Raw genomic sequence first — 26,395 nt, 5'->3', positions numbered from 1 at the left:
ACTCCTGACCTCAAGTGATTCACCACCTCGGCCTCCAAAAGTGCTAGGATTACAGGCATGAGCCACCGCGCCTGGCCCAAAACACGTTTATTCTGGTGTGCACAGCTGAGTGTGCAAGAAGGCCCCCCGCAGGTTTGCACAAAAGGTCACAATCACCCGGGAACCACTGAAATGTCCCTGGCAGGGCTGACAGCACCCTGGGCAGCACAGCCACCCGTCAGTCTGTGTCCGCACAGGATGAGCCCAAACTGGGTTAGAAAAGAACAACAAATACATTTTTAAAAATACAGGTGAAATCTTCTGATACACACCTGTATGAATGAGTGACTGTCCATGCCTGCATAGACCAGGAACCAGCAGGGCATGAGTGAAACTGCCAGCTGCGGGTCCCTCAAGGGGGGACCACAGACAGCAGGGGACATCCCCTTCCACGTAACATACTTCTGTGTCTCAGCATTTTGGGGCACATATAATTATATTTACAGTAAAAGAGGGAAAACAAAAGATCTGAGAAGCATCTGTCAGTATCCAAAACAGACAGCTGCTCCCATAATGAGGTTTCCCAGGGGGTCTCTGCGGAGGTGCCGCCACCCTGGACTGACAAGGGCTGCTGGCAGAGGGGCTCGGAATTAGGGTGGGAAGGCCAGACAGCCTCTGCCTGACCCTAGCAGCACAGATACTGCACTGGGAATGGGTAGGGCAGGGAGGGGCACCTGACCACCCCTCCACGTGCTCCTGGCTGAGGGCCCCAAGGTGGCATCCAGGTACCAGTCATCTCAGCTCCCCAGGCCTTCCCTCTCCTGGCCTGGAGGTAGGAGTGGGGTGGGGTGGCAGTACATGGAGCCAGGCGTGCAGGCTGCCTGTGACACCCACTGGTCCACTGTCTCTCCTTCACCGGGCCACTCCAGGGAGGAAGGTGTCTTCTCTGGGCCTCTGTGGTGCGGCACAGCTAATGGGCTGGCAGATGATGGTTCTGAGGGTGCTGTCTCACCACCCTGCCTCAAGCCCCAGGATCCGCACTCATGCCCGCTGTCTAGAGACCACTTCCACTTTTTCCTCACCTGGCCGACTAGCCACAATCTTTCCTCCCTCCTTCTAACCTCCCTCCCTCCTAGGTGCCAGGATTGCCTGACAAGCCTCCATCCTCAGGTCACATGCACACCTGCGATGCTCTGTTGGCCTTGTTCCTCTCCTTCCAGGCTCCCACACTAACTCCCACTCGGCCCCCTGCCCTATGGCCTGAGCCTCTCAGGCCGGGTGTGCCTGACTCAGCGTTGTATTCCGTCCCCAGCCAGCACAGACCCAAGAGAGATTTCAGAGATCAATGAACAGCACATACCTGGCCTGTGTGTGCTTCTCTTTTCACGGGTACCTTGTTCTAGTTTGCAAAGGGCCACTCAGTTTAGGGGTGAGCTGCCTTTTTATACGACACAGGGAGAACTGTGCACACTCCATTCATTTCTGAAGCTTCGGGAGTTTCTGAGCAACACAGAGAAACACGTTCTTCCCTGCCGACCCCCCCCAACCCCCAACTGGTGTCCTGAGTCATCGCGCAGGAGGTGGACCTGGAGGAGGATGCAGCTGCGGCCGTGGGTGAGCCCCGGGTCTGAAAGTGCATTTGGGGAACAGGAAGGTAAACGGTCCCTAGAATCATTTTAGAACCTGATGATTTTGGAATACTCCTTCAATAAGAAAAGACAAAGCCGTGCCTTTTATCCTTCTTGCTATTATCCAAATGGAAAGAACTAATGGGATTTTTGTTTCTATTGTCACTGACATGGAACACCTTTAAACGTCCACTGTCAGCAAAATATCAATCACCGTTTGAAGTTATTGGCAGAATGGAGTGAAATCACGGTGAGCGAACGCAATGGACATGTCGGAGGTGTGTAACATGCGGAAGTTACTTAAAACACACCAAATGTGTTTGTTAATTGAGGAGAGTGGACGACAAATGGGGAATGGGTGGGCGTGGGTGAGTGAGTCTGGGCCACAGCCTTCTTGGAGGATATTGAGCAGTGCCGGTCAACATTACACATGCACTTGACCTTTCAACCCAGCAAGTTCAACTTCCAGAATCATATCCAATGGAAAAATTCACAGAAGGGCCCAAAACGTATATATAGATATACACAAAACATATACATACACATATATCCTCGTTCATATATATATATATATATATATATATGAAAGAGGGTATCATTGCATGGGGTGTTTTTTAAATGATCAGCCAGAGACCATCTAAATGCCACCAAACACACCTTGGTACATCACATTATGGGATAATGAGGCCATTAAAACAGATGACAGAAATTTACGCTGAGCTCTGAGCAGGGGACACTGAGCTTGGAGCTGGATCATCTCTATTGTGGGGCTGTCCTATGCAGCAGGGTGTTCAGCAGCAACCTGGACTCTGCCCACTAGAGGGTAGAAGCACCATCACCTCCCCATTGCCACACTCAAAAATGGCTCCAGGCATTGCCAAACGCCCCCCGTGGGGCAAATCGCCCCTGGCTAGGCCCTTTCGGTCCACTGTCTGGTTCCCAGGAACTGAATCCAATGCAGTCAGATAATGGATGGATGCTGGCAATTACTGTGGGGCAGTAATAATGAAACTGGAATGGTAAATAAACTATGGATCCAGTTTTACAGCAAAAATGAGGATAAAAATTAAATTGTTCACGATGACTTCTAGATGAGTGCGTTATCCCTTTTACTTTTTTGTATTCATAAATTGTTTGCGTTTTTATAACAGGCATGACACTTTTTAAGTTTTTCAATCATAACATACCAGAAAGACTCTCGCACGCGCACGTGTGTGCCTGCATTCACTCACATGTGCATTTCCAACTGGCCGGCAGTGACGCACGTATGCCCTCGCCTGCCCTCGCCACTCGGCAAGCACCTCGTGCTCCTTGGGAACCAGCAGATGTTTCTCTCAATTACTGATTTTCAAGAGCCTGGTGTTTCCTGACATGAGCCAGGACGGCGGGCGGCGCCCGGGGGAGGGGAAGTGAACCGGGGCTCCGTGTCCAAGCTTCTTGGACAAAAAGCGAAGCCCCTGGATCAGGAAGCACAATGCAGCCGGTATTTAGCTGCTTCTCAATAGTGCCGCATTCAATCCCTGGGGCCTCACTGATGCCCGCCGCGTGCTGGAGAGCCTCTAAGGGTCAGCCGGTGACGGGCACCGTCTGGAGGGGTTTCGGCGCTAACCCGGGGTGGCTCTGCCTTTTGGGAGCAAGAGGGGCCCAGCTGTTCTTGGTCTCCCCTGGGGCAGAGGCAAGGAGGCAGGCGGATGGGCAAGGTCAGAGTCAGAGGGGTTGGAGGAAGAAGTGAGGGTCCGGGCAGGCCCCTTGCACCGTCCGGCTCCCAGGAGTTGAATTCAATTCAGTAAACGCTCAGCAGAGTAGCTTAGTGGTTAACAGGAACCCTGACGCTGGCCTGCCTGGATCCAACCCCCAGCTCTCCCCATGGCCAAACACGGGACATCAGGAAGTGATTCATTCACTCTCTGTGCCTCGGTTTCCACATCTGGAAAAGCGGGATACCATTAGCACCCATGCATGGGTTGCTATGTGGATGCAGTGAAGAGCCATTAAATGCAATGAATGGCACCTGGTGCACACTTAGGTGCGCAGTATCAGCCGCCAGTAAGAGGGCTGCTTGCCGAGCCCAACATGCCAGTTCTCCTGGGTCCTTGCCTTGACTTCACCAATTGCCCCTGACTGTGGTCCATGCCTCTCAGCCGCCAGCACCCTGGCCGCCCTGGGAGCAGAAGACCTGCCTTCCTGGGGCCACACCTTTGCCCAGGCTGGCCCACCTGCCTGGGGTGCCCGCCCTCCTCCTGCTGCCCATTCTCAGTGGCCAGCGTCTACCCCATTTCCAACGGCCCAGCCCCTGCAGCCACTTCCTTCTCTGGCTGTCTCTGGCGGTTTTAAACTCTCCCATGTGGTGGTTAATTTTGTAAATACCACCCAAGACATCTGCTAGGACTTCTAAGAAAATGTCTAAGTCATGACTTAGCCTTTCCTCGGTCTACGTCTTGCTGCCATCGTTGGTCTGGCCACTCTGTCAGATGCAACCACCTCGTCCTGCAGCCTCCTCAAAGCTGGCATAAGCCTGGCACGCAGGAGTCCTCCGGTCCAGTCTCTAATGGGTAGACTCCTCTTTAACCCTCAAAGCCCAGGGCTGGTCACCTGAGAACTGCCACATCCTGCATAGTCGTAGTAACTACTGTGGTATCAAGCGCAGGCCACCACCATGTGGGACTCCCAGCTACAAGGAAGAGAGTGTCCCTTCACCAGTGTCTCTGGCACCTGGTCCACAGGCAGCAAAAAGACCCACAGCCAGTCAACACATGATCAGCCAAGCTACTACTTCCAGAGCAGTACAGGGGCTCAAGGTGTGAACCTGGATGTGGCATACACCTGCACACCAGTCCGTACCCTGCTACCTGCCACCTCAGTGCTACCCTCCCCTCTCTGGGCTTGTTTTCCCACCTTCAGATCCCATGAGCAAATGGGGCCTCACTCATGCAACCAACATGAGAGTTCTATAGTAAATGCCTCTCCCTTGGCCGACAAGTGGTAGCCACTGTTAGGTTGTTGCTATTAGTAACATTATAGAGGTGGCCATTCCCACCTCCCTTCCCAAACGCCCTGTTTGGAGCAGAAAGCAAAGGACCTTGTGTTATAAACCTCTGTGCCCCTCCAACATATATTGAAGCCCTGACCCCTGGTGTGGCTGCATTTGAAGATGGAGCCTCTACGGAAGTAATTAAGGTTAAAAGAGGTCATAAGGGTGGGGCCCTAAACCAACAGAATTAGTGAACTGATAAGAAGAGACAGCACAGAGCTTGTTCTCTCCCCCCTCCCTCCACGTGCTGGCACCAAGGAACTGCCATGTGAGGACGCAGCCAGGAGGTGGCCATCTACAAGTCACAAAGCAGCTCTCACCAGAACCCAAACTTGCTGGCCCCTTGATCTTGGACTTCTTGACCTCCAGAACTGCAGGAAAACAAGTATCTACTGTCTAACCCACACAGTCTGGGGTTATTTTATTACAGTGACCTGAGCAGAATAATACACCTTGTGTAGACAGACAGAGGGGGCTGAACGGAGGGAAAAGAGCTGCAAGGTGAGGAGGCAGTACCCCTGCCCTGGACGATGGACTTGCAGAGTCCCAGCTGCACCCCTTTGGGACAGAATATCAGCAATCTGCCCTCTGTCTCCATGCAGGGATGCCCAGAGGGGTGTCTGATTTTATTTTCCATGAAAGACATTTTCTTCTGTCATCTAAATCTATCCTCAGGCCCTTTCCCTTCCTATTTCCTCACTGCGGCAGCACATATATTTATCATGCCCCTGCTACATGCCAGGCCCTGCACAAGGGCTGAGAATTCACAACGATTGAGGCCAGGCCCCAGGAGCTAGGGCACACAAATTCTACTATGATCTGTCCTCTCTGGAGCAGAGCAATTTGATTCTGTATCCTAGAAATCAGGCTGGACTTATATCTGGAGAGACGAAGGTGGACATACGAGGAATAGCTTGGACTCTTCTAAAGCCGTTCTGACCACAGTGAACGTGCAGTAGGTACAGTGAGCTCCTGCTGTGCCTCATGCCCCGTATGAAGGAGTTTCTGTCATCTCATTTAATTTTCTCAGCAGCTTCCCAGGAAGTACGCTTCTCTTATTATCATCCCATTTTCATGATAAGGAATCTGAGGCTCGGAGTTGCAACAGTGTCAGCGCCCATCCCCCTCCCACGCCCAGAAAAGTCACAGAAGTTCAGGTGGGAGGGTCAGACTTTCCCTGTGCCTGGGACACAGAGCCCGGTGCTGTGACAGCTGTTCTCACTAGTCACAAGAGTGGACAACAAACTCAAAACAAAGTACCCACTCTGGAAAGCAGCCTCTAGCAGCCCCGACCTCTCCACCAGCAGCAAAGGCCTGAGTCTGTCAGGAGCCCCACTGAGCTGGAAGGTCACTGCCATCATGACCCACGTGTTCTCCGACCATGCCAACTTGCTGACCCTGGCCTGGAGCTTGGCTCGTCACCTTCATGTGTGGCTCAGAGGCTCAGGAAGACCCCTGGTCCACAGGCGGGAAACTCCTTGCTACAAGTGTTTTCCGGTTTGGGAGAGGAGGGTCTGGGAAATGCTGCTGGCCCCCGAATGGGCCGCTGGGCCCGGCAGCAGCCCGAGGAGGGAAGGAGCTCAGGTGGGAAGGGCGACCTCGCCAGAGGGGGGGCTCTGGGGCAGCAAACGTGTGTCTAAGGGCGTCTGTGTGTCTGCCTCCCACCTTTGATTGTTTGGGGGTGTGTCCTTTCCTCTGGGACGTCTGTCTGTCTGTCTCCGGTGTGTGACTGTCTGGGGTCTAAATCCGTTGAGTCTTTCCCTGTGTCTCCATCTGTATGAGTCTCTTCCTCTTTCTTTTTCAGGCAACGTGAAAAACAGATTCCAAGAAGGAAGTTCTAAGCCTCTCAGACATCAGCCGCATCTCCCTGTCCCCGCCCCACGGGCGAGGCTATTCCAGCCCTTGCTATTACTTCCTTTCGAAGCAGCATCTTCCAGAAGCAGAAAATCCCAAATTCTGGGAAGACGAGGTTCTGACCAACTGTTCTGCGAAGGGAGCAGGGGAAGCTTCTGGAGGTGTCTTTTCTCTGAGCATCGAGATAGGGCACAGCAAAGCTGTGGAAGGCAGGCAGCCTGGCTCTGGATTCGAATCCAGATGCAGCCACTTGCTGTATGTGTGGTATCTGTGGTGACCTGGCCCCTTGCCTCGGCTTCTTCACAGTAAGGCACAGTAAGGCACAAATCAACAACAGTACCGGTCTCACAGGACTGCTTAAGGGTGAACTCAACAGGGACATAGGTACTAGCTCTCTGAACGTTAGCTGGTACACAGCAAGTGCATAATAAATGGGGCCATCATGACATGGCAAAGTAGGCATCCTCGCCTGACCTGGCGAGCATGGTGAATGTGTCAAGGACATCAGGCGCACATTTATTAACGATCTGGAGTGGCTGATACTGAGCAGGCAAATTCAATTTATAGAATCACAACAGGTACGGAAAGAGGAAGCAAGAGAAATGGTGAGAAAACTCAAGAAACCAGAAACATCCATCAGAAGACAGACCTAGATGGGAGCTCATGGTCCAGCTGCAGAGGCTCAAGGGGCCGACTGGCTGGGGATCAGCTCTCCTGCCCTCGAGGGGCGGAGCTGCAGGACAGTCACTCGGAGCTGGACCCCCCACGAGGAGAGGCCTCCCTGCACTGCTGAGCACCCACACAGGAACCCTGTGGGCTGAGGAGGAGACAGAACCTCGGGGCTCATCCCTCAAGAGCAGAAGGTTTGTCCATGTGGCCTCCTTGTCTCCCTACTTCCTCTTTTGCAAACACAACCTCAGTCTATTCTGCACCCTGCAGCCAGAGCAATCTTTAAAAATAATCAAGTCTCTGATTATGCTCAGGTTAAAACCCTGCGAAGCCCACCCCACCTCACCACTGCACCTCCCATTTCCTTAATCGCTCACCATGTGCCAGCCAGCCTGGCCTTTTGTCTGCTCCCACCCCAGGGCCTTTGCACAGGCAGTTTTGGCTGTGGGAAGACTTTCCCTGGGTCTGTCATCCCACATGTGCTCTCATCTCTTCTCTTACTCTGCATCACCTGGTGGCCTGTCTTGGTCACGAGGGGCAGTGCAGGGTATGGTGAGGAGCATGGATTATTCTGGCTGTGGGAGCAGCTGTGTGTCTCCACTTTCTTGTCTGTACCATGGAGTGAACTATGGCCCCATCTCATTGGGTTGTTTGAGGATCATAAAGAACCCAGAAAGCACCTGGTGTGTAGAAAGCACTGAGTAAGTGTTGGCTGCTATGAGAAACCATCTTCCTTCTAAGTGCTTGCTTGTTCATTGTCAAGTGCACCTCACCAGCAAGAAAGTGCCTCAATGACCCTTATTTATCCTGGTGCTGTATCCATGAGGGCTAACACCATACCTGACACAATAAGTGGCCCTCAATTAACATGCGAAAAAGGAAGGAATCCATGCATAATGTCCGCTCCCCAGCACTCATATCTTTCCACCAAAGCCAGAGACCAGAGGAAGGCATGGAGGTGAAGGGAAACTGAAGGGTCTTTCAAAAACGAAATCTGCAACTACCATCCGACCCAGCAATTGCACTCCTGGGCATTACCCCAGAGAAACGAAGACTTAACGTTCACACAAAAACCTGTGCCTGAGTATTCACAGCAGCTTTACTTTTCATAGCAAAAAAAAAAAAAAAAAACTGTAAGCAATCCAGATGTCCCTCAACAGGTGAGTGGTTAAACTAACCATGATGTGTTCATACCTTGGAACACTACGCAGCAACAAGAAGGAATGAACTATTGATACCTACGGCAACATGGAGACGTCTTCAGAGAATTACGTTAAGTGAAAAAAGCCAACCTCAAAAGGCTATATAGCGTATGACTCCATTTCTGTAACACACTTAAAATGACGATATTATAGAAATGGAGAAGCGATTAGTGGTTTCGTGGGTAAGGGGGTGCATACCGTTAGAAAAGGGTAGAATGAGAAGTTCTTGTGATGGGACTGTTGTGTCTTGACTGGTGGTTACACAAATCTATGCATGCCATAAAACTGCATTGAACGAAACACACAGACACACACACTCGAATGAGTGCGTGTAAAACTGGGGAGATGTGAGTAAGGTTGATGGTTTGTGACAAATGCCAACTGCTGGCTTTGGCACTGTACTACAGTTATGTAAGATGGTACCACTGGGGGAAGCTGGAGGATATCTACACAGAACCCTCTCTGTATTATTTTTTACAACTGCACACTAACAAACAATTATCTCAAAATAAAAAGTTTTCTGAAAACAAGTGAACGGTCTGGGAGTGCCCTATCCCTTGGCATCACTAGAATCGCCCTGGCAGACTCTAAGGCCAGCAGCCTTAAGCAGTCCTTAGGGCCTGGCCCAGGCCTGGCACTGGGGGAGGGGGTTAGTTTCCTGCAGAGGGAGGGTAAGAGCCGAAACAGAAGAAGCTTCCCTCTCTCGCAGCCTCCCTCGCCTCCCGCTCACAGCATCTGCCATCTGGCTGCTGCAGCCACACGAAACCCTCTCTCAGCTGTCATCTTTCCACTTGCAGGTCTGGCTCCCAGGTTTGAAGATTAAATTCTAAACACGTCATTTAAAATTTAGAAACGAGGAAAGGAGATTTTAAGTAACCTGGAAGCATTGGCTCCTACTGTCTGCCCCAAGTAATAAGCATGGAACCTCCAACCTCTGTCTTAAAAGTGACAACAGCCAGGGGAGGGCAGCTTGGGATTCCGATTCCCCGATGTCAAGTGTCACTGCCTCTCCAGTACAATCAAATACTCCCAATAGGATGTCCCATACTACCACTATATCCCCAGGAGAAAGTGTCACTGAAAAGTATCAACGTATTGCTCAGGAAGAACTGCAAACTTCTCTGCCAGTGAGCACTTCAGGTACCCAAGAGTCGGGAACTGCAGGCATCTCTGAACAACACAAGTGTCTTTGAAGAAGAGTCCTCCTGTCTTCTCCAGAACATGGAACAGAACTAGAGCAGGTTTGTGACAATAAGCACCTGGGAGGGGGGACCTCCTTAGATGATCCAGTTAGGGACAGCCTTTCAGAGGAGGTGGCTCTTCAGCAGAGAACTTCAAGATGAGGGGAGCTGGGGAAAGAACACTCCTGGCTGAACAACAGCAGGGGCAAATGCCCTGAGGCAGGAACCTTTGTCTCATTCAACGGCAAGAAACCCTACCTCCTGGGGCATAGCATGAAGATGCAAGGAGGAACTAACTGGGGCTTGGCAAAGCTGCATTGAGACTTCCTGCAGGTGGCTGTGTGTGTGTATTGGGGCAAAGGCAACATAGACAACGTGAACTTGAAACGATTCAGCTATCATTTTCCAGTGTGATTTTCCAAGCATGGCACACATCAGAACTCCTGGGGAAGCTCCTTTCAGGCAATGTGAGAGCCGTGTCCAACACGCTGAAATCGACATCGTTCAGTGGTGGGTTCCGGGACCTGCAGGCAATGGCCTTACAAGTGCCTTACTACGGATGAACAGATTCTGACCAGGCGCTTGCTCCCTCAGTGGAGGAACCACCTGTTCAATTATGAAGCCCGGGATGTAAAAGCAACTGCTGGAGCCACATAGGTGAATTTGTTACGGTGGAAGGGGGTGGTCACCTGGCACTGTGAGTGGCTCAGAGATCCCCGAGTGATCAGAATTGTGAATGACCCAGGGGAAAACCTTGGGAAAAACTCACCCTCTTAGATACTGAGTCTCTAGGGGAGGAAAGTGGCTTAGAAGCCCCTAAAATGGGTCAGATGAGAAAAGGATGGGGCCAGAGATGGGGAGTTGCCCAGAGACACAGAGCAACTGAGCAAAGCGGGCTAGGGCCAGAGCCTGCACCTTCCAGTTCCTTGGGTACAGGCTGTCCATGCTGGCATTCCTGGTGGGAGTGAGGGTCACAATGGCTGTGACCTTGACCATCTTTGCAAGGTGAGCCTAGCTTGTGGCACGGAGTCCGGCTTGCACTGCAAGCCCCAGGGAACCGTGGAGGGGATGAGTGGATGGTAAAAACGATTTCTGCCCATCAGACACTCAGACACACCAGCGGGGAGAGCTGCAGCCACTCCAGCTTTAGCCGGGTCGTGCTAAGAGCTTTAAGTGCATTATATCATTCAAAGCTCCCAAGGAGCCGCTTTGAGGAGTCCCGTCATCACCCGCATCCCGCAGATGAAGGGACTGGGACCTCAAGGGCAGCTGCTAGGGCTAAGGTGTGGTTCTTATACCGGAGATGATTGTGCCCCCAGGGGACATCTGGCCATGTCTGGAAACATTTGTGGTTGCCACAACTGGGAGGGGGTGTTACTGGCATCTAGTGGGTGAGGGGAAGTAGCTAAACATCCACCCTGCCATGCACAGGAAAGTCCCCCACAGAAAAGAATTATTCAGCCCAAATGTCAGCGCCAAGGTCGAGAAACTCTGGATTAAATCAGACGATAGTGAATATCTAAGGCACGGTGCCGGTGCATAGTGCTGGCTCAATAAACATTAGCCAGGCAACAGCTGATTCCTAATTAGGCCTCAATATGAAGACAGCAGCAGGGACTTAAATCACAGACAACCGGTTTAAAGAATAACAACTTAGTCTAAAAAAATCTACTTTGAAAGCAAACGCTTAGGAAAGGACACTTGTTCTTTTCACACTTGGATCGTACATTTCCGAAGGTTGGAGTCACAACTACCTTGATCAGCGAGCAACGCACATTAGCATTCGTAAATGTCTGTGATATGAATACACGGGTGAGGGAACGTGGCGGAAAGCAGTCTGAAGAGGACGGAAGCACTGCTTCACAGGTCCTTCTCTGGAGGCAGGAGAATGAAAATCATCTCACGGGTCAGGGCCAGGTCAGTGAGCAAGGGAGGGAAGTTCTGAGAACGTCAATCTGCAGGAAAATTGGAGTCTAGGGCAACTTCTAGGTTCCACCTTTGGCACAAAGGGCAGTCACTGAGCGTCTTTTTACCCAAATGCACAGGAAACCCTAAGCTAAAGGGCCTCTAAGAAACCAAGGGCCTTCATTCAGTCTTTTTAAAGACCTAGAATGGCCCTGCGTGGCCTCCGAACTGCAGAGCTGTGCTCTGACTGGCTGGAAGCTCCCAAAGGCGATCTCTATTGCTGGTTGTTCAGGTGATGGGATTTTCAGGCGCCCCAGGGCCTGGGAGTCCCCTTCACCTACCCCGGGTGCTACCAGGGACAGGGCCCAGTGTGATTCGTGATGCCTGCCTGAGTGCTGGTGGGGCAGGTGTGAGGCAGGTGCCCATGTTCCTTCCTGACCTCTCCAGCATGCCCCATCCACGTGCCTGGAATCATGGCATTGGGGAATGAGAAGCACCCCTCCATCACTGCCACTGGGAACCCCCGCCCCTCGAAACCTGCCGCCTGCCTGAGCTCCTGAGGGCACCCTCACCCTGCATGGGTCTCCTTCCTGCCAGGGAGGGAGCCCTGCGCGAGGCAACCAGGAGTTGCCCTGAAGCCAGTCCCACTTCTAACATCTGTGGGTGACAGCTAGAGACCTCTCTAGGGTGTTCCCTTCCTGAGACGACCGTGAGGAAGGCGTAGCGCTGCCTTGAACGAGGGTGGTCCCAGCATTGAGAAGGGAAGGGCCCTCCCTGACCTTTCACTGCTTAAAATAACCCACTCTTTAGTTTAGCAACCACTGTCGTTTCACATTCAGTTTTGTAAGAACTAATAGAGTTCTCCATACACCCTCCACCGCTTCCCCTACCAGCAGCACCTTACAAAACTCGATTCTCTGTGGTTTTCCTAGAATCAGAACTTGTGTACTTTTTAGTCACCCCCTCATTTTACAGAAGAAGGAACTGAAACCTGGTCAGTCCCCCTCAAGGTGACACGGCCAGCTGGGAACTGGACATGGCCACCACACCTAGCTGAGTAGACCCCACCCTCCCAGCTTCTCCTGTCTGCCTGAGGTACTCCCTGCAAGGTCTTCCCACTGCTGACTCCTTCTCATCCCTCAATTCTCAGCACAAGGTCAGCCCTGCTGAGAGACCTTCTCACACCTCCAGGAAAGCAGCCCCCAGGCACAGTCATGTGACGCTGTCGAATCTCCTCCTCCATTCAGTATCTGACTCTTGTTTCCAGACAAGTAGTTCCCTGAGGGCAGGCTCAGGCCTGTTCCATTCACCAAGTCCTCCCATCTCCAGTGGCACAGGGAAGGAGCTCATCTACTGGATAAATGAACAGGCGATGGGTGATTCACCCAAATACCAGGTCTGCCCTCCTTCCTTAGGTCGCAATTATATACAGACAGACACGGCTACCTCTGATGGGAGGTGACGGCGTAGCAAAGCCTCCCAATGGGAATGAAGGTTTGAGCTGAGAGTGAATGGTGCTCAGAGCAGGGGACCAGCTCCACCAGCAGTTCCGTGCGTGACCTTGGGCAAGCTGTTCTCTAAGCCTCCGTGGTTTCATCCATAAAATGGGGAATGACAGCCCGCTGCCCTTGCACACGTAAGCACAAAGTCACTGGTAACTAGGGGCCCAGGTCCTGGGTCTCCCTGGAGTGTCGGGGTCCTAGCTGCCGGCCCAGAGAAGTTTCAAAGTCAGCCTTTAACTGCCCTCCCAGTAAAGAGGCTGCTAAATGCTACAGAGCAGGCTCCCGTGGCCAACGCCCCACACCTGGAAGACGAAAGGACATGAGAAGGAGAGGCACAGCTGCGTCGCTGGCTGTGACCCACACTCCTCCAGTTTTTGATTTAAAAAAAAAAATCCCTGAAACAGCACCCACTCCCTATCAAGTCTGTGTCCCCATCGCCAGCAGAAACCAACTCCTCCTGGAGGAAGGAAAGTTCAATGGATGAGCTATAAATATTTCTGCTAGATGCTGCCTGGGAGCTGGGCTTTCTGCATGAGCAGGCCCCGCTGAAAAGGAAGGCGGCTCGCCAGATTTGTTTCGAATTATGAAAATAGATGTTGTCTCCCCACCACATCTGTTTTGCCTGACAAATGAGCAGCAGCTCGCCTCCTAAATAAGGCAGCACAACCAAGACGGTCTTGAAACTCTGGCTTCTACAACTCTTCAGAAAAGAAGAAGAAGAAGAAAAAAAAAGAGTCCAGGCCTCCCAGGTCTGAGCTTTAAAAGCCAGACCTTTTTCAATGTCGTCTCTCACGCCGCAATCTCCTGGGGCATTTGCGCCACGCTCGTCCTTAAGCTCAGATCTCCCTGAGCAGGTAGAGGCTGCTCACGTTAGAGGGCACGGATATCCCCCACTGCTTTTTAAAAAGAAAAAGAAGGCTAGGAGACACGCGATCAATTATAAAAAGTGCAAAGAAAGAAAAGCTCCCTAAACTCAAGCCAAGGGTGCGTTTTTGATGTGCTGAGAAAGGCCAATTTTTGGAGGGAAACGTCAATACGGCTGCCATTCAGTTCTCCATGCCATGCCGGCCTGGTGACTGGGTTGATATAATCATTTTCCTTTAATTACTCTAGGACAGACCCAATTACAGTGCAGACGCATCTGCCAGCCTGAGGATCCAATATTTAATAGCCCATCCTTCAGGAACATTCCTGCTTGGGAGCTTCCTGGAGCGAGCAGCCCAGCGTGCATTACAAACTTGCATTACCGTACTAACTTGGTGGTGGTGTTCTGGCTGGGGTGTGTGTGTGTGTGTATGTGCGCGCGCGTGTGTTTCTTTTAAAAGTCTCTTCCCCTGAAAATACTTCATGTTGATTTTTCTTCTTAAAGACGCTGTAATTATGAGAAAGAAACCCCTGCAGAAAGAAACCCCTGAATGATTGTATAACTTGAAATATTACAAGCTCAGTCACCCCACTTCCTCACCCCCGCAGGGAAATTTACAGGTTTCCAGGCTGCCACGAAGAGGAAAGGACTAGAGCTCAGCAGCTCTCAGAGTTCTAGGCCTTTGAAGCATATTGTCCGGCCACCTGCACAAAGCCTGTCATAAACCCATGCGGGCACAATGGGAGTAGCTGCTCAACAGACCACTCCTGCCTGTGGGCTGTCTGTTTTGGGAGTAGAAATAAAAAGATCTGGCCAGGAAACCCGGAGAGTTATGGGACATCCTTCTCCATCTCCTGCAGACGAAACGTCCCACCGTGCCCCACCCTCCGCCCCACAACACCGCCGTAAAGGAGGCTGAGAGGTTAGACTCGCTTCATCTGGCAGAAACGAGATGCAGTTTAGGGATCCCAGGAGACATCTGGTCAGCTGCCCACCCCGACTCCTCCTTCCCACCTTTTGTGCCCCCTACCAAGTCAAAACCGGAGGGCAGATTGATGACTGCGGGAGGGGAGGTGGGTGGAAATTTATGGCTTTGCAGCAGGTCAATGGTAATGGCAATAGTTTTCAGGGGTGGAGGTGGGGGAGTTACGGGTCTAGCTGGGAGGGGGGGCAGGGTGACTTCTCTCTACCCTGCAGCCCTCGCTCCAGAAGGGGACTCTGAAGCCTGCTTCCCTCCCAGGCTGAATATGTAGGGGGCCTGGAAGGCAACTGAATTTCCCAAGTCCACTAGGCTTTGTGGCTGCCTGAGAAGGAGGGGGGGGCTCTGAGAACCGCCCCCACCACCCACTGCAGAGTCTGAGGGAGTCAAAGCGGGCCCACTTTCTGGTCGTTGGCAGGACAATGCCTATTTGGCCTCTGCACCGGTTCCTGTGGGGCGGGTGATAGGTGACTGGGGGGCCCGGGAGACCCTCCACCCCCACAGCTTGCCCCTTTGTCACTGCGGTAACAATGACCTAGTCGCTATGGCAATGAGGTTAATTGATGCATCTATTTGGCAGAACTAAAACCTCGGATGCATTCAAGTCGCCCTGATATTTTCATCCTTGAGAAGCCAACCTCTGGTGTTTTATTTGTCTAGGCATGTAGGCATGCCACAAAACAAAACATCACCACAAAAGGAGGAGCTGGAAGAAGAAACGGGGGAAGCTGTGGGGAGGAGCTGGGAGGGGTCTCTGCCCACCCCTCAGAGAGAAGAAAACCTGGAATGTCACTTTTCCTTTTTTGATGATGGTATAAAATTAGCACAGTCAAGTCAATGTGTTATAAACACGAAGATGCTGCCAGGAGGCAAAGTGCCTTAATTTAGGAAAGGAAGAACGGCTGAGGGGAGTTTTAGGAAGGGGGTTGGGTGGTCAAATGGCTGGAGGGGGTGCCAGTCTGCAATCCTCCCAAGTACTGTAACCAGAGGGAAAAGCCATTTCCCCCGAGAACGTGCATCTGCAGAACGTCTAGACAGTCATAAAGAGGACAATTAAAAAAAGAAAAAAAGCTGCAAGCCGCAGTCACTCTCCTCGCCAGGGTACCCACCCGGCTGCAATCTCCAGCTAACTGCCCGAGCAGGTGAAAAATTATAAAAGCAAGAAAAGCCAGTGTGGGCTAGGAAGAGGCCGGGGAGTCTGGGCCGAAAACAGTTTATGAGCAAGTGTTTTGAAATCCCGCTTTAAATAAGCTGGTAAATGAATTCAACCTTGTCAGATCTCTCTCCCCTCACGCAGACCAAATATTCTGCTGGCGTGCTGTCTAGACACAGATAACAAAGGACTTTTTACAGCGCGCAGAGACGCGCTGACAAAGTAGCCATTTAAAGATGCAGTATTGCTTTCTCGGCCTAAAACGATTTGTCAGATGGACTCAAATGAAAATGCTAAGTTATCGGTCTGGTTTGGGGTCTGCTGGTGGACTGGCTGGGGGTAGGGGCCTGGCTGCTCCAGAGAACTAGGAACCATCGTCTCTGAGTGGGCTGCCCTCCAGGTCGCTCTTAAAATAGGACTGTACGTGGCCACCCAGCAAATAATTCTGGCTCTTCTTGTTCTAGGAAGGCGCCTGCTAAGATGTTTCTAACACCTAGTAGCAGCAATTTTGTTGTAGAACTCTTCAGTTAAAGGGGGGTGTGTGGCAAAAAAGGGTTACATGAAAATGCATGGGGGAGAACTTGTTTCTACCTGCTCCGGGTGGACCAGAACCAAGAGGAGAGGAATCTGGTCTCACCTCCAACTTTGTATTTTAGCCCTTGTTACACAAAGGGTCGCGGTAAAATGAGTCACCCTTCCTTCCCAGGAAAGAAAGACAGGGTTGGAGGTGGGCTGACTGCAAGGGTGTGGCCCGGGGGCACACTCAGGGTGACACCTAAACACCCTCTAAACTGGGGAGTGGGCCTCCATGCAGCCAATGTTTCAAGGGTCGGTTCCAAGGGAGGAAGAACTGCATCCAGGAGCTCCTGGAGCCTCAACACAGGCTGTGCACTGACCTCTCCTCCAGGCTACCCTCCGGGTTAGCCGGACAGGGGTGTCTCTCCTAAATGGGGGAACTAGTTTCTTCCCCTGGGACTGTCGGCTTCCAATCTAGAGAAAGACCTGCTGCCTGCCAGATCCCAGTGAGGGCCCATTCACCCACCGACCTTTCTCTGATGGGTGCCGGTCAAACGGTTACTTCCTTTCGATGCCTGCCCTGCTCATGGCAGCTTCTATATGAGACTGGTCTGCTCTCCTTCCTGCCCTCCCTTCCTTCCTTCTTCTCTCTCAAATGTTGTAAAGCCCAGATGCTGGAATCAGGCAAAGCCTATCTCTACCACCTTCAGGCTGTGTGGTCGAAGGGAAATCACCTCCCTGAGCCTTAGTTTACCCAGCTGTGAAATGGGGTCTCAACCACCTGTCCTGAAGCGCTATTGTGAGGATTAAATGTCCTGGTGCATTTAACCCACTAACCAGCCACTGGCACAGCATCCACTGGCCTCTTTCAACAGTGAGGCCCTGGGCAGGCCCCTTCCCTGTCTCTGGGCCTCAAGGCCCTCACCTGTGAGGTGGGGTGACCAGAAGTACCTGCCTCAATCCCATGCAACAAAAGAGGAGATGACAGTGCACGCAAGAGAGTGGAGCTCAGTGCTGGACCCGCAGCAGACACCCCACAAACAAAACCATGGTCAGGCTTAGGATCCCCACCAAAAACAGTTGTCTACACTAATCCCATGGGGAGGACAGTGTACCAGGCAGATACAACCAGAGGACCTCTCCAGCTGGTCCTTACAGCAGCCCCCCAAAAGGGTGATGGGTTATGTCAGAGGACTGAAGAGTTTTCCCCCTTTTCTGTTTTTGGTTTCTGCACTCTCATTTTTAAATAATTGCTTTCAAATGACTGTTCCTAATCTTCGCTCCTCTTGCAGCAAGCAGCCCACGAGCTCTGCCATCTGTGGGCACAGCCTCTGGTTCTGCCCCAGACATGGATGTGTAGGTTCTAGAAGGGATCTGCCAATGCGGAGGAATGAGTTCAAGACATGGAGCAATGTTCTTTTTCCGTTAAGAGGTTCAACTGAGCAACTTCCTTCTTCTCCAGGTGATCTCCTGTGCCTGGGGTACCTGTGGCTGTGGCTGGTCCAAAGCTCCACAAGATAGCACATCAATGAAGTGACCCAGAAGCCACTGACTCAGCCTTGTCATTTAACAGAGGGACCCCAAGGCCAGAGGGGACATGACTTATCCACAGCAACCCAAACAGGTCGGAAAGAACCCAGGTGCTTTTTGCATGTATGACTTCCCCTACACATACCTATAGCCACTCCCTGGTCTGGCAACCACAGCAGACATTACTAATCAATTGCCACACCCCTTCTCAAAGAGCCCAGCCCTGCCTCCAGGAGCTTCCTGTCCCCACTGCACCAGGAAGGCTCTATCAGGCAAATACAACTTTTTTGGCCAACTCTTCCCCAAACATAGTCATGGGGTGGTTGACCTGAAAAGAAAGGATAAAATATTCAGAGGAAAGATGAGAAATCCAGAAGGACAAGATCAGGGGTATTTGGGGAGCAACTGACACAGCTGGGCTCCAGGAGTCACCAGAAATATCCACAGCAATGTCCGGCCACCGCACCTGTGCCACAGGGCCCTGCTTGGCCTGCCCTTCTCAACTCCAGGCTGACCCACGCTTGCCCAAACTCATTTCCAGCCCACAAGGGTCTCCAGCAGGGCTCCTGAGCCGTGAACTCTCTCTAGTCTATGGGTTCCCTGCCCAGGGACATAAGTCTGACCCTGCATCTAGATCGGGCCAACACTGCATCCACCCTGGGTTCGGTGTGTTTCCCTCTTCCCCTCTCACTGCGAGCACCATAAGGTCAGGCCAGGTGGTTCAGGTCTCTCTGCCACCTCGACCCTCACTTCGGGACGGCCTCAGCTCAGACTCCATCTAGGGACGGCCTCAGCTCAGCTCTCACCTCGGGACGGCCTTGGCTCAGCCTCCATCTCAGGATGGCCTCAGCTCAGCCTCCACCAGCTTTGAATTCCCTAGGGGAGAGGGCACCTGAGTGTTTCTCCCCATTCCAAGATGTCTCCATTTTTCCTGCTCAGGTCAGTGCAGCCGTTTTCTGTCCAGCCTCGTGCAAGCAATTATGCAGGAACAAGTTGGAGATGGGGTGTCTGGGTCCTGGACCGAGTTAAATCAGGGTTCTTCAACCTCCATCTGCCTGACCTTAGGAAGGAGACACTTCTTTGTGGGGTGGAGTAGGGTGGGCTGTTATGGGCATTGCAGGCTGTTGAATTGCATCCCTGGCCTCCACCCACTAGACACCTATGGGGTGGGCACTTCCTCCATACCCCAGGTTGTGATAACCAAAAAAAAGTCTCCAGACGCTGCCAATGTCCCTAGGGGCCAGTTGAGAACCCCAGAGTTAGAGTATCAGGAAGCTACAAAGAACCGCCGGCAGCAAGGGCTGAATGACGACCACATCATCAGCCTCAGCACCCAGTGGTCGACCTCACGCTGCCAGGCAGGGAACTTGTTGCCAGGCAGAGCCTCACATTCATTCTCCCTAAGGAATCGGGGCAAACGCTCACATCCACATTTGACAGATGAGGCGAATGAGGCTAAAAGAGATACAGGCCTTGCTAGGCAAGAACTAAGCCTAGAGCCAGAGAATCAAACTGGAGATTCTGCCTCTCTCCTGGGTCAGCACCTGGAGCTTCCTGTCACTAACGGCCGTGAGGACAAGGTGGCTTTGGGGATGTTCCTGCCTGTCCTCCCCTTCATGGGGCACCCAGGCATGGTGAGCATGCCCTGAGTGGGTGGGGGTGGGAATTCTGCGTCTTTCCCCAGGGGTTTCTTTGGCTCAGACCTGGCTGAGCGCTGCCTCCAGGCCTTCGATCCCGGCTGGCAGCCCGCCCCAGACTTATTGGCACAGGCTGTGGGGTTTTATTTAGACGGTGTCAGCTAAACAGCTCTGGGCGCATGGATCCGAGTGGGCGTCAGCTTGATTGAGTTTCAAAATGCGTCTCTGTTTGGGAGCTGCCTCTATCGTTAGAAATTGGTGCACGTTTTGTTGGTAGGGCTGGTCACTCGCTGGGCAGGCGGAGGAAGAACCGGCTGCCTCCTTTGAAGCCAGTTTCCCCTCACACCACCCACCCCCTCTCTTCTGTCTCGGCCCAAATCCCACTTTCTGGGGCCCTCCCCCAACCCCTGACCCTTCGGAACAAAGGGAGCATGAGTGTCTAGACCGCCAGTCTGAACGTGAGAAGGGGATATTGTGTGACGGGGACAGAGGCCTGGCCTTCCCAGGCAGAAAGGTCGGTCAGGGAGTGGGGCGAGGTGAGGGGTGGCTCTGGCCTGGTCCACCTCTGTGGCATCAGACACTGCCCCGTTCCTCCTGGGGAGTCCAGCATCGGACCCAGCACCGGGAATCAGACCTAGGTCAGTGCCAAGACGGGACAGTCTCCAAATGAAACTCTGGGAATCCCCTCTGTCCATCGCTAAAGGAACAAGTTCAAGGAGAGTTCTCACAACTGTGCCCACATAAATAGCTGTTTCTCATGATGATCAGCTAAGAAGCTTCGAGTACATTCCTGGCTCGGGGGACAAGGCGACCCAGGGGCCACCCTGCATCTGCCTCCCAAGACCATGGGGAGGTGCTCCTGCCTCCTACTCACCCTCTCTGGGTCTCAGGGACCTGTCTATAAAAAGAGGCTGTGGCCTTTCCAGCATGTTTGACCGCAGAAGCCTTCAATTGTGAATCAGTCTGATTCAGCAGCTCCATATAGTGAAGGGATGTGGACACAGCGCTGCTCAGGCTGACGTGGATCCTCGGCAGCAGCCGAGGTCCACGGGGCACTTACTGCGTGCTGGGAGTTTGCTGAGCTTTTCCCAACACCCGATGCACTCCTCACCTCAGCTCCGTGAGGTAGGAACTGTCAGTGTCATCCCATTTTATGGATACAGAGGGCGAGGCTCTTAGGTGAAGGCACAGCTTGCCAGATTTAACCCTCCCACCTGCCTGGCTTTCAGCCCGGGGGCCTCCATGTGAAACCCTCCCTGCCTTTGCCAGCTGGGCTGCCAGGGAGTCCAGGAAAGTCCCCAAGTGAGCCTCTGACCTCACTTCTTAGGGAAGAGACACCGGGCAGCGGCTGGGGGCACAGACCACCCGGCGGGGCCGGGCCCAGTGCCTGCACCCACCCCCACCACTGCCACCCACCCTGCATCAGCACTACACATGCAAATGCTCCTGAGAATATCCCCCATAGAAGAAACTCACCTCCATGTGCTGGAATTGCAGGCATTTTGACTTTTCGCCTGTCATTTATCAAATTCTTTGAATTTTTGGTTAAATAAGGAGTGTATATCACTTTTTACAATCAGAAGAGCCATGCTATTTTTATTGTGAAGTAAAAAAGGTTAATTAACTGTAGCAGGAGGCGGGGTCTCCACTGCTATGTGGGGTGTACAGGGTCATGTGCAAACAGGTGGCAGGGGCCTGGAGAGCAGGCACACACCCCAGCCTGCGCTTCTCCTGCTTGGGCTCTGTCCTGGGAAACACTCACTGGGGATGAAGATCTGGCTTCTTCTGAGTTTTGTAAGTGACATGCCCGGCTGACCTCCACCTGCTGGAACTCTGGGGTGGAACCTGGCCGTCTACTGCTCACCCACCAGTCAGTGAGGATCCAGAGGCTGAGGATTCTGGAAGTTGCACCTCCTGGGAGAAAATGTGTGAGCATGCAGGTTCCTGCACTCGCCCCGTTTCAGCTCACATCCGAGGGAAGAACTGCGCCTGATAAATGCTGATGCCTCTACACCCTGAGGTCTGGGGATCCTGCTTACAAGGTTACCAGAGAAGTGGGGTTAGAGAAAGTTGGTCCTGGTGCCTTCTCATCGTCCCTACTGTCCCCTCAGTCTTTTCCTACAGGAGTTCTGAAAAGCTGTTCTACAGTCATTGGCTTTCTGGTCAATTTCCGGTCTGCCACACTTTATGGCCTTTTTCATGGTTGTGTGCGTCCAAAACACTACGGCCACCACATAGTAGGTGCTCAATAAATGTGTCAGACGAGTTCACGAATGGCGTGAAATATTGAGTAAAATTACCCATTAGTGAGGTTCCTAATTGTGCAAAATGGCAAATGCCACCCAGTCTTCTGGCGTCCCCTCCATTAACATGGCATGAGGGGAGCCTCCTTCTCCCCAACTCTTCCGAAGCTCCTTCCAGCAGAGGGGCTGTGCTAGGGGTTCTTGTGCAGGATCTGAAGGAGGAGGAACAGACCGAGGACCAGCCAAGGCCCCAGACTGACTGAGAGTCGAATCACATACAGTCTCTGGGCCGGTCTAGGAGGGCGAAGGTGCCCAGGCTGCAGCAGCCCCAGGGACAGGCACCACTGGCACCACTCCTCTCCCCTAAGCTGATGCCAGCTCCTACTCCCCAAACCTCCTTCATGCTTCCTCAAGGATGGGGTAGGGAGAACGTTTTCCCCCGAAGAAAATCATTACTCTGCTGCTGAGGGTTACACAGGTCACAGTAGAGGTGGGAATAGGGCAGGGGAGGCAGGACCCTCACCCTCACTCTCACCCCTCTCAGAGGAAGAAGCTGCGAGCTAGGGCCGGGTGCACCGTCTCCTGGTCCAGACTGTGTCCATTTCATGTTTACAGAGGAGCTCAGACCCACTCAGACCCACCTCACTGGTGCCCGCAGCCCTTGTTCCAAAGCCACCCCCGCTGTGTGGTCTTGAACAACCGCCTCCCTCTGCAGAGTGGGGGAAAAGAGCCCTGGGTGTGCCTGGGAGGGGCTGGTTCCTGAAACCTCCCCCTCGGTGGAGCTCCTACTCACGCTGCAAGCCTCAGTCTCACATCTCCTTCCCCGAGGAGCCTCCCAACTTTTCACATCCCACCACTCTGTTTTCCCTTTTCACGGGTAGGTCCCGGGTCTTACAGAGCCACCGCTCCCCCAGTACTGGCTACGTCTTACTAACAGAACAGGCTGCGTTTCTCGAGCATTTACAAAGCACCCGGGACTGAGCTGAGCCCCCGCCACAAACTGTCTCATTTAATTCTTACGATGCCCCTGTGTACTGGGTGCTTATTACAATCCCCATTTTACAGATGAAGAAACAGAGGCTCATAGAGGAGACGCAACCCCGAGGACACTCTTATGTGGTGACCACTCACTCCCTATGGACGGGGTGTGGCCTCACCTGGACGTGGGCACCTGCAGGCACCAAGGCACAGCCCGCCAGGTGTGGGAAGAGTCATGGGGGCAGGTAAGCAATCGGTTGTCAGGGCTGATGACGGGAACTCACAGGGTGGCTGGCACAGCGGACTGAAGCTCCCACCTCATGACCAGGGTACCCAGTACTCCTGAGTCTGGTCCCCTGAAGCCCCTCCCTGCCAGGCCACTGCTCCTTCCAAGGGCCCAGGTCTGTACCTGGCCTGTGGCTGGGGGGTCACAAGCATGGTCACTTTTGGCCCCAGGGGGATTTAATTCCACGAGGGCTGAGGCTGTCAGATGCAGAGGAGGCCAAGTGGCTGTCCCACCCCATGCCAGCAGGTGCCACTGGCAGGGCGGCCTGTGGAAGCCACGGTCACCTGGAGCCTGAGCAACCTCCATCCGCCTCCTCTTGCCTGGATACTCTTCATTGTGGAGAGAAAAGGCAGAGATCCTGGCCAGGCTAAGTGGGAGGATTCTGTACTATAGGACAGCACTCAGCAATGTCTCAGGGCACAGGGGGGCTGCCTAAGTGCTGCTGGTGTTAGGACTATTTTCTGGCTTTCACGACTCATCATAATCAACTGTTTATCTCAATCCCTGTTCCGCGTCAAGGTGTCCCAGGCAGTGGTCAAACCAAAACCTAATCAGAATTAACCTTGCAGAATCAGGGCATAAGGAAACATGGCAAAACCCAGACAAGTCCCGAAGCGGCAAAACCGCGATGTCCACGCTCATGCTGTGAGGAGGCCAGGGGGTGGCCGCCTCGCTCCGCGTTCCTGCCCAGCAGCCAGGAGCTGTGTCTGAAGCCCGCCTACCCCACGCCTCCCAGGGCCAGGATCTCACATTCCAGCTGAACTGCAGTGCCTCTGTGGGCTGCAATAAAAATTCCTAGACAGGTAGTCAGGTAGCAGGCAGGCCCACAGGATGAGCAGAGAGACCAGGCACAGAGTGCCAGGTGCCCTCCCTGCCCCACACAAGTCAGAGCCAGTGGGCTCCGGGAGCTGCCTCCTCGACCTTTCCCCCTAGTTCTTGTAGGATGAGACCCACGCCCAGGATCCGAGTCCTGCGTCCAGGAAGGTCTGCCAAACCGCAAGCCAGACAGGCAGCAGAACCTCCCCAACACCTCCCCGCCCCGGGACTTTTCCTAGCAGTAACTGGGTGAAGGTGGGGGCCAGCACACGGCAGGTGCAATTGCAAGGCCTGGGGCTGGGACACACCTGAGCCCTTTTCTTCACTTGCTTCCAATTGTCTTTCCCTGTCCCCAGAGCTAAAAAGGTACAGGAGGAAGCTAGATAATAAGTCACAGACCTATTCTGCAGAATATCCACCCATTTCAGACATTGTAAAACAATTAAATTAGGGAGGTTTTTTTTTTTCCATTACAAAAAGAGAACATCGAGATCTTGGTTAAAATACACAGAGATCAGGATGCCACACAGCTGTGACCTGGGGCAGGATACAGACACTCTTTGAGTCTCAGCAGGCTCTTCTGCAAGCCTTGTGAGGTGTTGGGTGGTGACGGGGCACCAAGGAAGTACCCAGGGAAGTGCTGGCCTCTCCATCATCACCAGCAGACTGAGATTCAGGCTGGAGTCCCATCACCAGCTGGGGGCATCTCTGAGCTTTCTCTGCAGGTGAGGACAGGAGGTCCTTCTCCGTCCACACCTCTCCACCTCCCAGCCCTGCAGCAGGACCACAGAACTCCATCCACCACTTTCCTGAGGGCAACATGACCCTGTGACCTTGATCTCATTAGAATCGAGTTGCCCCTGACCTTCACATAGCTGGGTGACCTCCAAAGGCCAAAGAACAAAGTGCTTCCATCCTGCAGGGGGAGCAGCGGATCTGTAACTGCTGATTCAAGACCCATGCGGGGCTTGGGACACAGCTCCCAGATGACACTCTCAGCCTTCCTGATTTCTGCCCTACCCAAGTACCCCATTAAAGGAATTAAAATTCTTCAATATTTTTCTTTTCAACTGAAATAAAATATTCAATTGATTTACTTATTACTTAACCCGATCTTAAGCAATAATACTCATGAAATTGTGACAACGTGCTTGTTATATTTTTCCTAACATACATTCACGTGAGTATGGAACTATTAAATTTTAAATGCCCATCCACGTGCCATCTCCAATTTTCTCATGGGCTACCGTTTGCTTTGTGTTTGTAGATTTCTTGGAACTGACATGGGAGGGTGGCTAGGGCACAGGTGGGTGCAATGGGTTCCACATCCAGCCGAGCCAATTACGAGTCATGCACCCTTGGGCAATTGACTTCTGCCCTCTGAGCCTCAGTCTCCTTATCTGTAAAACAGGTCTAGTAGCTCTTGGAGGGTTGCATGTAGTGCCATGTAAGACAGGTCTAGTAGCTCTCGCAGGGTTGCATGTGGTGCTGTGCCTGGCACATTGTAGGCACTCGGGAAATAAGGGTACGGGGGTTGTGTTGCCCTCACAACAGGAGGAAGTCAGGACTGCTTCCCAGAACTTCTGCCTCTAGATGAGTGACTGACCTGGCATCCCAGTGCTGCAGCCACACTGTTCTTTTCTTTTTCTTCTTCAGAGCATGCTAGAGTGGAGAGCAGAGGGACCACTGCCTGTCAGCCCATCTCACTCCAACGAGGCTCTTCAAACACCCACCTCAGCAGCCATGCCCCAAGCCCAGGACACGAAAGCTCCACGCTGAGGTCCACACTGTCTGGGAGGAAGGCAGCCTCGGTGTTCGCCGCCTCTGAGTAACCACCTCCCCAAGACATGATTCATACCTGTCTGGGGTCACCCACATCCTCGTTCCCTACAAAGGAATGCAGGCCAGGTGAGGCCGGCAGGCGGTGCCTCTGGGCTGGAGCCCAGCGGGGCTGGCATCAGTGGCTGATGGGCCGACCCAGCCCCAGAGCTGCTGGAGTCTGTCCAGTCTCCAAGGCTCTGCCACCACCCTGGACCCCCTGGCCGGGGCTGGGACAGACGCCCAGGTCTCTGGTACCCATTACGGGCCCAGATTCAGGTTACAAAATGTTTTCCCCACAGAGGCACCTGGCATTTCACCGCTAGAGAATCAGACCTCCAGTCCAACTTGGCCCTTTCACAATCCGTCTGCCTTGCTTAAAACTGCAGGCCTGGCCGGGCGCAGTGGCCTGTAATCTTTGGGAGGCTGAAACGGGAAGATCACTTGAGGTCAGAAGTTCAAGACCAACCTGGCCAACATGGTGAAACCCTGTCCCCTCTGACCATGGGCTGGCCAGTGGTCCTGCTTCTCTGTGACTCTCCCTCCCATTCAGTGCCAAGACACTGCAGCCCAAGTTCAAACCCTGCTCTGGCGTGCTGGGTGATCCCTGGCAAGTGACTCAG

At 52.9% G+C, this 26,395-nt stretch overlaps 1 protein-coding gene across 4 annotated transcripts in view; it reads right to left on the bottom strand.

The window, feature by feature from the left end:
* Nucleotides 1-26,395, bottom strand: part of PMEPA1 (prostate transmembrane protein, androgen induced 1) — a 61,787-nt gene that overhangs the window by 20,490 nt on the left and 14,902 nt on the right. The window contains exon 1 of one of the 4 annotated variants that reach the window (XM_011936675.1): nt 21,108-21,810. The exons of the other annotated variants lie outside the window; for them this stretch is intronic. Coding sequence (XP_011792065.1) covers nt 21,108-21,132 — 25 coding nt within the window. The 5' untranslated portion in view covers nt 21,133-21,810. Of the gene's footprint in view, nt 1-21,107; nt 21,811-26,395 lie in introns of those variants that run through there. 4 annotated transcript variants of the gene reach the window in all.

This window comes from Colobus angolensis, unplaced genomic scaffold (genome assembly GCF_000951035.1).
Source record: "Colobus angolensis palliatus isolate OR3802 unplaced genomic scaffold, Cang.pa_1.0 Scaffold156, whole genome shotgun sequence".
Taxonomy (NCBI): Eukaryota; Metazoa; Chordata; class Mammalia; order Primates; family Cercopithecidae; genus Colobus; species Colobus angolensis.
The sequence above is the reverse complement of the archived record's forward strand: the minus strand, read 5'-3'. Positions and strand labels throughout refer to the sequence as shown.